This window comes from Trichinella spiralis (assembly GCF_000181795.1).
Source record: "Trichinella spiralis strain ISS 195 chromosome Unknown Scfld5, whole genome shotgun sequence".
In the NCBI taxonomy this organism is placed as follows: Eukaryota; Metazoa; Nematoda; class Enoplea; order Trichinellida; family Trichinellidae; genus Trichinella; species Trichinella spiralis.
Window position 1 is genome coordinate 635,448 of NW_003526944.1, and position 12,358 is coordinate 647,805.

The 12,358-nt window shown below is 33.5% G+C and overlaps 3 protein-coding genes across 3 annotated transcripts; all 3 read right to left on the reverse strand.

Moving 5' to 3' along the window:
* Nucleotides 1-744: 744 nt before the first annotated feature.
* On the reverse strand, nucleotides 745-3,012 carry Tsp_03812 (conserved hypothetical protein; the record flags this gene model as incomplete). The annotated part of the gene is made up of 3 exons (XM_003374570.1): nucleotides 2,991-3,012; nucleotides 2,465-2,600; nucleotides 745-834 (listed from the first exon to the last, which is right to left on the reverse strand). Coding segments are annotated over exons 1-3 (248 nt in total), but the record flags the coding sequence as incomplete, so codon positions are not given.
* A 1,322-nt stretch (nucleotides 3,013-4,334) lies between these two features.
* On the reverse strand, nucleotides 4,335-4,629 carry Tsp_03813 (coatomer subunit beta). The gene is made up of 2 exons (XM_003374571.1): nucleotides 4,551-4,629; nucleotides 4,335-4,471 (listed from the first exon to the last, which is right to left on the reverse strand). The coding sequence occupies exons 1-2, from the start codon at nucleotides 4,627-4,629 to the stop codon at nucleotides 4,335-4,337; spliced, it is 216 nt and encodes a 71-aa protein (XP_003374619.1).
* Nucleotides 4,630-10,892: 6,263 nt separating this feature from the next.
* On the reverse strand, nucleotides 10,893-11,287 carry Tsp_03814 (hypothetical protein). Its single transcript, XM_003374572.1, has 2 exons — nucleotides 11,255-11,287; nucleotides 10,893-11,192 (listed from the first exon to the last, which is right to left on the reverse strand). Exons 1-2 carry the CDS (start codon nucleotides 11,285-11,287, stop codon nucleotides 10,893-10,895), a joined length of 333 nt encoding a protein of 110 aa, XP_003374620.1.
* Nucleotides 11,288-12,358: the final 1,071 nt, after the last annotated feature.

A 12,358-nucleotide genomic window follows, 5' to 3' on the forward strand; every position in this document is an offset into this window, starting at 1 on the left:
GGCAAATATGGTGCAATAAAACGCCTGAGGCATAGCCTGAGGGAATATGCAAATTTTTATTTGCCCTGGGGCGTAGCCTGAGGGCAAAGCCTGGGGCTATTTTTAAAAAATTTCGAAATTTTCGAAAAATTGCCTGAGGCATAGCCTGAGGCGTAGCCTTAGGGCATATAAAAATTTGCATATTACCCCCAGGGGATTAAAAATTTGCATAAATCTTTCCTGAGGGCAAATATGCAATAGCTTTATTCAGGATCAAAATAATTACCATGGAAATAAGTTAAACGCATCCAAGAAATCTACATTCCCTCCGCCTATTTCTACGCCCTGACGTGAAATCCCTTCGATCTTCGTCCCTGAAAATGGTTTACCGGTGTCAGCAATCCACGGACAAGCAGCCATATGCAGCATTTCTGATGTGCTATAATGCAACTCATTTACTCTGGTTCAAAGTAATCTCCCTAAACATGAAGTTATTACATTAGGCGTTACAGCGTACGGTCTGAAGCTTACCTTCATGCTTTACACATTTATACTAATCCAGGAACCACTACCTGTAACGCCTATCAGGTACCCTGTTAAAGGAATGGGCGAAATCTACTTACCTTTAAGATAGGTGTCCATTCTCCTCCCTATAGCACGGCCACATCCCAACGGCGATAGACTGCCATGATGTAAATTCCACATCTCTAGAAGTGCTTACCTTTTCATCCGCTTCAACGTCTGACAACTACAAGGATCACTTACCTCACTCTTGGGGGACTGGTTACAGCTGCCGGGTTACGGACGCCATCCACGATAGACGGCGATGAATTCGGCTCCTGATCTTCGTCGTCTCTGAAAGTTTAACTTTTCCACTGTCGCCGGTAGCTGTCAGGCGTCTGACACTTGCCTGACAGCCTGACCAACTATCAAACTGGCCAATCAATGCAACGTTGCGGCTGCAATCCACGAACGACGAATTTGACTTCTGGTCTTTCTTCATCGTCCCTAAAGCTACAGTGTAAAATTACTTACCTTTACCACTGTCGTTCCCCTGCGCCGTTTCGACTGACTCGCTTCCTGTCAGACTTCCCTCAGCTGGTTGTGGTGGGATAATGCTGGCAAGTCGAGGCAATGTTGCAGCGGTAATTCCAAAAGCTTTTCTACCTGCACTCAGCCGCCGTGATCTTCTGTTGCCGGCAAAGGCATTCAACTAAAAGTCGAATTCTGACCGCTGGTTGTCTACTTCGCTTTCCCATTTCATCTACACGCAGAAGTGCATAGAATCCGTCCCTGGCCATCGAAGTGGCCTACGTTGATGTGGAAGATTTGCCAGCGTGGCCCATTCACGCCTGCTTTCAATGGACTTGTTCGGTCTTGAACTCTGTACCGCTGCATTGTAAATGGCGGTTGAGCTGGCAGAACGCCCGTGGACGTTCAGGATGCAATTGAGGAAACTGTCAGATTGCTACGACTGGAAAACGCTGGAGTCAGATGGACCGGGGGGAAGCAACGACGTGATCGACCGTCTTCAATTTTTTCATTTTCATTTTTCATTGTCGACATTTTCGCTTCCGCTACAGTGGCATCTTTTTAATCTGCTGTTAGGCGAGAAGCATAAAATCTGAGCGACTGACCATGAGACTGGAATATGACAATCAGCGCTAGAATTGATGTTCATTTCTGATTTGGTTCATGACGCCCTTGTACCGTACATCTTCAAATAAATAGAATCCTGAAAACAAATTATATTAATATAGTTATATCAAAGTAAAAAGCAGAAATTTATACTTCTATAGCTTCAGTAACTGATATTTGTATCTGAAAGTTAAGAACAGCAATTCCAATTAAAATAACCAATACATTCCATACACCATAAATGTATAATCATGCTAATGACATGCATACAACAGCCACACTATGTCAAATGTAACGTACCGCTTATTTGTAATAAACACAGTAGTTGTTTAAACATATATAACGTTGGAAAGAAACATTAGAGTTGACCATGTGCATTACCGCTGACATGGTAATGAATCGAGCAACTAAAGGTGAACGCAGCACTCTGAAATAGGATGGAACGAAGTAAATTATGCAAATAAGCAAGGTCAGGTAAAATAACCTAATTTTCCATCATAAGTAGCGTAGTGCTTTAAGTATAATGAACACTGAAAGTGTATAGAACGACAAAAGTTATTACGTTATTTACACAGCTTATATTATTTGAAATTTCATTAGTACGCAAATTGATTTTACTCAAATTATGAAAATCCGTTAACCTGATACAATGAAAACCATTAAAATGTTGTGAATTCCTATGCATAGTACGCAGTCAATATAAATGATAGCATTACTTACTTATCGTGTACAAATGACGAGAATAGACAAGTTACGTTATTCAACATAAAATTTGAAGATATCTAAAAAATGAGTGTCATAGAAACTGAAATGACTTTTAGCTTACTCTTTCCAACCAATGTCTTACATATCGCTGTACATCTGAAAACCACCTTTCCAAAATAGTATTCCATTTTCAAAGTTATTAAAATTTAACAAAAACGAACGAAATGTTAATGCCTGTGTTGAGATTAAGCTGACGTGCTGCAAATGCCAATGCAACCCTACAATCATAATATTAATATAATCACAAAATCATATTGAAATCAGTTTACTATGTACTTGCATTTTCTGTTCACTTTCAAATTTCCAGATTCTTGAAATAGCGGTCTTCTACATTTCTCATAATTTTGCTAGTTGACAAAGGATCTTGCTATGAGTTAATTCTTGTGAATCCATTCAAAAGTCTGAAAGTGAATTAAATTGGAATAATTACCTATTAAAAAAAAGAAATTCGTAATTATTTCTCTTCAGCAACTGACAGCAGTATCTAAACGTTTGCAATAGCAATTCGAATGTAAACATACAGATACACGTTAGTTTTCATTCACCACATTTGTAATGTCATGCAAATTACAAACAATTCCCGCACCACAATGTAAAGTATAACTTACCGCTCATTTGCAATTCACACATTGTACTGAAAAGCAGAATTATAGTTCATAACGTGCCGCCTGCTGACATGGCAATAAAATGGAAAATGTACTGCTCTGAAATAGTTTGAGGTAATCAGCAAACAATGCAAATAAAGCAATCCACTACGCCTTATGTGGAACACCATAATTTTCATCAGTAATAGCGTAGGGTCATAAGAAAAGTAAACAAGTACATTAAATGACAAAGGTTATTACGTTTTTATTTACACATCTCATATTATGCAAAATTTCATTAGTATGCATATTGATTTACTAAAATAGAATCAGTTTTCAGAAACAATTGTACAACATAATATATCACTGCCCAAACGAAATTTCATTCCGTTGCTGTGTAAACACTTTTCTAATCATAAGCTTTGCATTTCATCACCAATAAAGTTTACTTTACAACACCTTTATGTAAATTTTTTCAGATCAACACATATAGCAATGCCTTTATGTATTTTACTATTTAAACAAGGAAAAAGAAGTTCTATTTAATGAATTCTCAAGAATACCTCACTAGAAAATAATTACAAAAATTATTTTGAAAACATTAATAAATTACAATAATGTATGAAAGCAAACATACACTCAGTTGACAACAGAAAGATTTGCAAAATTTAGCCTAGCCAACATAGCAGACTCCTCTAAATACAACTGATGATATGGAAAAGTTTCCACACATGAGCGGGATGTCAATTATTCTTGGAACTATTCAGAGGGCAGTGATGGACACAGCACATTTGGTGAGTCAGGGCGGGGGGTGGGTGGAGAAAGGGAAAAGGCAGGAATGAGAATTTGTGATATGGAGTATGTGAAGGTTGTGTACGTGTACGAGGTGTAAATAATGTACGAAAGCAAACATACACTCAGTTGACAACAGAAAGATTGCAAAATTCAGCCTAGTCAACATAGAAGACGGCTCTCAGTACAACTGATGATATGGAGAAGCTTCCACGAATGAGCGTGATGCTAATTATTCTTGGATCTATTCAATGGGCAGTAATGGACACACAACATCTGGTGGGACAGGCGGGGGCAGGAAGGGAAAAGACAGGAAGAAGAATTTGTGATATGGAGTATGTGAAGGTTGTAAGAAAGTGAACCACTTTCCATCATTCAACTTTCACGCATAGTAACAATGAGTTGTCCTGAACACATCAGTACTAACGGGCTAACGGGGAGGTGAAGCTAATTTTTTCCAGATAGGAAAAAAGAATGTGCAGCGACATTATTAATGATGCAGTAGCATCAGCAGAATTTTTGGGTCTCAATTTCAACGATATCAGAACTATAGAAAAGGCCGTTCTGACCATTTGACTAGAAAAAGGTAAGATTGCTCTCTTGATCACATCTGCTATCCTGTTCAGATTTCTCATTAAGGATTTTAACAAATTCAATGGAGAATAAATAGAATATTTCATCAACTAGGTATTTAATAAAACGAGGTTCGTTTTCTGAACATTATTTAAAAAGATGATTTAGTGAACTGAGAACGGATGCAATCAAACTTCTATTATGTTTGCCAAAACTTACCATGTTTAACGCTGAGCATAGGCGGAGAAGTGTATGAAAAAAATAAAAGCAACAAAAAACCAGCAAATACTAAAAACATCCTACCTGAAAGCTGTCATGTTGGTGATGAAGTATGAATGAAATGCAGAAATGATAAAGTTTTCCAAACGATGCATGCGGTCTGATGACTTTTTCCGCCAACATTTAGAACGCATTGGCTGAGGGGAAGCACAGCAAGTCAGCTACTTACGCAGCTCAATAATGAAAACGTCACTGGTCCGCCAATAATTATATAATAACCACTGAAAAATAAACACAGCTTTATATAGAAAATTGCTTTCGGATTTGAATGGCAACAAATGCGTCAAGCATAATGCCGTAGGCAGGGTTCATCATCAAATTAACATAAACATACTCTGTTCAACTGGAAATGCATATGTGCCTTTCAGCTTTAAATTAGCTACTACACTAGCACTAGATTTTATGCCAACAGTTGAACAAACCCCCACTGGACAATTATCTAAACTTTACCGTCCATCTTTAATATACAATACTCCATAGCTGACAACGTCTAGACAACAAAGATTGCTATCTATAAATTGAGTCATTACATAATAAGGAATTTTTAAAACTGATCTGACACTGAAGAACAGATAAAACTGAGAACATCAGCAACAGTAAAATATTAAAATGCATCGGGAAAATCAGAGACAGATGGCAAAGTCTGGAAAAAATGAGATTTCATTCAAAAGAATTGGTTAAGCGGACATCAGTTGATAAAGAATTCTGCAGGTAGAAAAATTTATGAATAATTTCAAACATAGCAATACATAAATACGTCACTCCCATAAGTTTTATGAAGAGAATTAAGATTTCATCAGCAGATAAAATAGCAGATTCAATGAAGAATTGTTCTTGATTATTAGTTGCACTCTACAGCACACCTATATTGTAAAATATTTTATTCGTGTAATCGCATTTATTGTTTAGCGATGGTGGAAAAGCACAAGTCATTGAAAAAGATGAGTTTTCATGTAAAACATATTGCAATTATGGTTCTGAATCTTCACAAAATGTCATATATACTAAGAAGGAGGTTTTCAAAATTTATCATGAAAACATACTGGGCATGTGATTAGGAATTTATGTATGTTCACTTTGCATAAAACACTTTTCAGTTATGAATAACTTATTTAATAATCCGTTGCATCTTATGGAAGCATGAAACATAATTTTTCATCTGAAAACATGGCTATAAATAAAACGCACAAGCACATGAGTTTTTCATGCACTGTTCATTTGTTCATTTTTATTCCATTTACAATAAACTGTTTTCAGGAATTAAAACAATTAAAATCTTTGATATGCAACGTGAAATCAGTGTTAGACAACGAAATGAAATCAACTTAAATAAGTAGAGGCTTGGTATAATTGAGAAGCTAATTCAATACTAAAGATGATGCATCGCAAGCTATTCTGTAACAGTTATTTTAACTAAGCGAAGTTAAACAAAGCATCCCTTACTACAATTATGTATTAATAAATATTAAAGAGAAACATCGTGGAGAACTGGTTTGAACTGAGATTTATAAATAGATACATTTATCGACACTTCGTGTATTGAACAATTAATTTATATTTCACTTTATTCTGGAACCAGTTTAAACAATAATAAAAATAGACTGAAAATAATGATAAATACGATCCCCAAAAATGTAAAGCATTGCATAAGACTGCATAATGGTTTACAAATCCCTTTTTATCGAAAAAAGACATGCATTGAATGGAAACGATGAGAATCGATTGAGAAATGACTGCAAATTTATGAGCACTTCATGTACCAAGATCAAAACGCATTTATTCATCAAGTATAGGGCAGTTTATGGTGAATCTCCAAACAATTATCTCTCATCTCCAAAAAACCTGAATTGTTCAAAAGTATCGAATATCAATGCAACGTTCATTCACTACAACAGTTTCTCTCTTCTGTAATAATCAAATTCATAAAAGGGGAAACTGTGTGAAATTTCAAAAAAAATTATCGATTGGGATAATATTGTAAATTTGCACATTTACAACTGGCATAATATTGTCTGCGATTATCAACAAAGCATTTTATAAATTCGACCGATTTGCAAAACGACGAATTGTTTTTCCTGAATATACAGTAGGACACCTCGACCAATACGAATAAATACCAGGCACTATACCATAAATTTGTACTGAATAGCGATTTCATTCAATTTCATAGCAAAAGCATTTAATTTTAAAGGAAGGGTATTGCTTTTTATGATCATTATGGAGAGTGGAATAGATGAGTGGATACAAAGCGCAGATGAATTGAAATATTCTCATATTTAAAATCAATAAAAAGCAAAATGAATCATGAAACCCATAATAGGGGAGACATGAAATGAATTACTTATCTTCTAAGAAAGTAGAAATTTTCAAATCATACGATAGGAAAAGCAGGTGTTAATGAATTTCTCAGAGCAGTATGTAAGGAGTGAGAATTCAACTGACAGCAAAAACAAGATCAATTAGCAGAAAAGAAATGCATTCGAGAAGAAAAATGTCATATGCGCAAAAGTTGGAAGTCCCTGGTACCGATGAAGAAGATTTACACATGATCAACTTTCTCATGTATTACTGTAGGACATGCACCAACATTTGAAACCATTTATTTATCGAATTATAAAATGATTTCGATGAAACACGTCACAAGAAACTAGAACTCATCTCCCTGAATGCCTAAAAATCAAAAATAGCTTGAATTTTGAAAAAACATTTTTCACCATTTCTCGCAAAACAACGAAGTCTGTAGCCAACGAAATTTTGATATTTTCTAGAACACTTTTACGAAATTTACTAATATCAGCTTCAGTTCATCAGGAAAATATTCAGAGCTGATACAAATTTATCCTTAGTCCTCTTCATTGCGTATTACTCGAGATATTGACAAAAAAGTGAAATTTGAAATGTTATTATAAGGAGGATGAAATAAGAAGGCATAAAAATCATAAGCTTCATAGCTATGAACAATATATTCTTGTGTAAATATTTATGGAGGAGACACGAGAAATGACCACGAAAAACGCTGGCTTAATTCAATAGCAATTATTCTTCATTTGCGTTCATAGATTACAGCATTTTTAAAAATTAAAAATATCATTTTTGCAATTTCTGATTAATTACTCTTCAGAGACAAAATTAGTCCAAATTGGCGAATTGAAATTCTATTCCCGTGTATTGCATCATTTTTTTTCTTATAAAAATATCAAATTCCAAAACCTTTAATTTCGTCGATTTTCTCTAAGCATCCTCGATTGCGGAATATTGAAAAGTTAAATACTAAAAGCTGAAAGCTCATTGTTTAAAATTATCAATAAAGCATTTTATAATTCGCCGCGCTTTTCGAGAACGACGGAATGAGTTTACAAGAACTTATCATTGGATATGTCGACGAATTCATATAAATTCCACGCATTATCCTATTAATTTGTACTAATTATTGAATTCATTTAATTTCATACCGTTATCGTATAATTTTTAACCCCACTTTTTACTTTTTATGATCATATGCAGAGTGATACACAACAGTGAATACAAAGTGAATATGAAATCAAATATTCACATATTTGGTATCAATCGAAAGCAAAATGAATTATAAAATTGATAATGGCGGTGAAATTCCATAAACTGCTTGTTTTTTGGGAAGAAAAGAGATCCGAATTATACGATAAGAAAATCAAGTATTAATAAATTTTTGAGAGCAATATGTGAGAATATTCTATTCAACTGTTTGCTATATGAAGATGATTAAAAAGAAAACTAATTCATTCGAGAAGCAAAATGTTATATGCGCAAGAGTGAGAAGTCCCTGGTTCCGTTGAAAGAGATTTACATATCATCAACTGTTTTATGTATTGCTGTAGCCAATGTACCAATTTCAGAGCCCATATACTTATCAACTGATAAACTGATTTAGCTAAAAGACCGCATAACACTAGAACAAATCAATCTCAATCCCTAAAAATGAAAAATAGTTGAAATTTTGAAAATACGTTATTAGCCGTTTTTTGAAAAATAACTAAGTCTGTAGTCCATGAAATTTTGAAATTTTCGAGAAGTCATTTATGAAAATTACTAAGATCAGCTTCAATTGATCAGGAAAATATTCAGAGCTGATACAAATTTATACGTACTCCTCTTCATTGCGTATTCCTCGAGCTATTTGCAAAAAAGTGAAATTTGCAATATGATTATGAGGAGGATGAAATAAGAAGGCACAAAAATCATGAGCTTCAAAGCTAAGAACAATATATTCTTCTGTAAATATTTATGAAGGAAACACGAAAAATGACCACGAAAAACGCTGGCTTAATTCAATAGCAATTATGCTTTATTAGAGTTTACGGTTTACAGTATCTTCAAAAATGAAAAATATCATTTTTGCAATTCTTGATTAATGACTCTTCAGAGATGAAAATTAGTCCAAATTGGCAAATGGAAATTCAGTTCTCGTGTATTGCATCAGATTTTCTTCCTCTAAAAACGCCAAATTCCAAAACCCTAAATTTCGTCGATTTTTCCTAAACATCCTCGTTTGCGGAATATTGAAAATTCAAATACAACAGTCTGGGAGTTCATTGTATAAAATTTTCAATGAAGCATCTTATAATTCGGCGCGCTTTTCGAGAACGACGGAATGAGTTTACAAGTACTTAAGATGGGATATGTCGACAAATTCCTATAAATTCCACGCAAAAACCTATAATTTGTACTGATTTGTGAATTTATTTAATTTCATGCAATTAACAATTAATTTTTAACGCCACTTATTACTTTTTATAATCGTTAAGCAGAGTGGTAAACAACAGTGGATACAAAGTGAAGATGAAATCAAATATTCACATATTTGGTGTCAATCAAAAGCAAAATGAAATATAAAATTGATAATGGCGGTGGAATTCCATAAATTGCTTGTTTTCTGAGAAGAGAGATCCCAATTATACCATACGAAAATTAGATATTAATTAATTATTAAGAGCAATATGTGAGAATATTAAATTCCATTGATTGCCACATGAAGATAATTTAAAAGACAATTAAGGAATTCGAGAAGAATAATGTTGTATGCGCGAAAGTGAAAGGTCTCTGGTTCCGTTGAAAAAGATTTACATATGATCAACTTTTTTATGTATTGCTGTAGACAATGTACCAAATTTATAGGCCATTTATTTCTCAACTGATAAACTGATTTAGCTGAAAGACCACGACTAGAACTCATCAATCTGAATCCCCAAAAATCAAAAATAGTTGGAATTTTGAAAGAATATTTTTCACAAAACAACCAAATCTGTAGCCCACAAAATTTTGAAATTTTCGAGCAGTCATTTACGATAATTACCAATATCAGCTTCAGTTGATCAGGAAAATATTCAGAGCTGATACAAATTTATCCGCAGTCCTCTTCATTGCGTATCACTCGAGATATTGACAAAAAAGTGAAATTTGAAATGTTATTATAAGGAGGATGAAATAAGAAGGCATAAAAGTCATAATCTTCATAGCAATGAACAATATATTCATCTGTAAATATTTATGGAGGAAACACGAAAAACGACCACGAAAAACGCTGGCTTAATTAAATAGCAGTTATTCTTCATTTGCGCTTATAGATTACAGTATTTTAAAAAATTAAAAATATCATTTTTGCAATTTTTGATTAATTACTCTTCAGAGACAAAAATTAGTCCAAATTGGCATATTGAAATTCTATTGCCGTGAATTGCTTCAGTTTTTTTTCTTCTAAAAATGTCAAATTCCAAAACCTTTAATTTCGTCGATTCTCTCTAAGCATCCTCGATGACGGAATATTGAATATTTAAATACTAAAATCTGAAAGCTCATTGTTTAAAATTATCAATAACGCATTTTATAATTCGGTGCGCTTTTCGAGAACGACGGAATGAGTTTACAAGAACTTATGATGGGATACGTCGACAAATTCCTATAAATTCCACGCAAAAACCTATTAATTTGTACTGATTTGTGAATTTATTTAATTTCATACAATTAACATTTAATTTTTAACTCCACTTATTACTTCTTATGATCATTATGCGGAATGGTACATAACCGTGAATACAAAGTGAAGATGAAATCAAATATTCATATATTTGGTATCAATCAAAAGCAAAATGAATTATGAAACCGATAATGGCGGTTATATTCTATGAATTGCTTGTTTTTGTTGAAAGCAGAGATCGGAGGTATACGATAAGAAAAGCAGGTATTAATAAATTTTTAAGTGCAATATGTTTTGAAATTCTATTCAACTGATTGCTATTTGAAGAGAATTTAGACGAAAACTGACGCATTCGAGGTGAAAATGTTTTTATGAATTAACTGGAAGTCTCTGCTTCCGGAGAAAGAGGTTTTCAGATTGTCAACTTTCCTATGTATTACGGTAGGCACTCTACCAAATTTAGAGGCCATTAATTCCCCACATACCAAACTGTTTACGATTAAACTCTGCATAACACTAGTACTTTTTTTCTTCTCTTCGTATCCATCAAAAGAAAGATAAGATTTTGAAAATAAAATTTTGGGTGTTTTCAGAACAACCAAGTATGTAGCCCGTGAAATTTCGAAATTGTCCTGAAAATTTTTTTTCAACGAAAATTAATAATATCATTTGAATTCATCAGGAAAATATTTACAACTATTACTAATTTATCCGGACATTTTCTCATTGCGCATTACACGAGGTATTGACAAAAAAGTGATACGTGAAATTTGATAAGGGGGATTAAATATAAAGCCATAAAAAATATGGGCTTCATCTTTATGAGCAATGTACCACTGTGTAAACATTTACATAGGAAATTCGAAGAATAACCACGAGAAACAGTTGTTTATTTAAATAGAAATTACTCTTCATTTTCGTTTATGTATTACAGTATCTTTAAAATTAAAATTCTCATGTTCGCAAATTTTTGATTAATTACTTTTCAGAGATAAAAATTAGTCAAAATTGGCAAATTGAAATTCAATTCTCGTTTATTGAATCAGTTTTTCTCTTCTAAAAATGTCAAATTCCATAACCGTGATTTTGTCGATTTTCTCAAGAAATCATCGATTGCGGAATATTCAAAATTTACATACTTAAATGTGGTCCAGTATTGTTTGGAATTATCAGCAATGCATTTGATATTTTTTTGCGCTTTTCGATAACGTCGGCATTGATTTTCCTGAACTTATAGTCCTGCACTTCGATGAATTCGAATAAATACCACGCATTAGCCCATTAATTTGTTCTGCCTTTTAAGCTGGCTTAATTTCATTACATTTGTATTTAATTTTTACTTTTATCTATTAAATTTGCTGCTCATTATGCAGCGCGGTATTGAACAGTACGTACAAATAGAAAAGAAATTCAAATTACCGACCCTTTGGAATCAATGAAAAGTTAAATGAATTAAAAAGCCAATAATAATGTGGATAATCTACTAACTGTTTGTTATTTAACAAAGCAAAGACTTGCAATGTACATGTTCCGATAGGCAGCTATTAATTGTTATTTAACAGCAAGAACTGGGTGATTTAATTCAATTGATCACTATAGTAAGTTAAATTAATCGCCCGTATCTTCTTGAACGTGTCACAAATAGATAATTGTTTGGAAGTTGCTTATGATTTATTCAAATGCACAATACTCCAACGCTCTCCCTTCATCTAAAATAGTGTTGGGAATTTTATACAGATTATGGCTATCCATGTTCTTATTAGGTCTTTTAAGAGCTCAGTGATCGACATCGTCAATC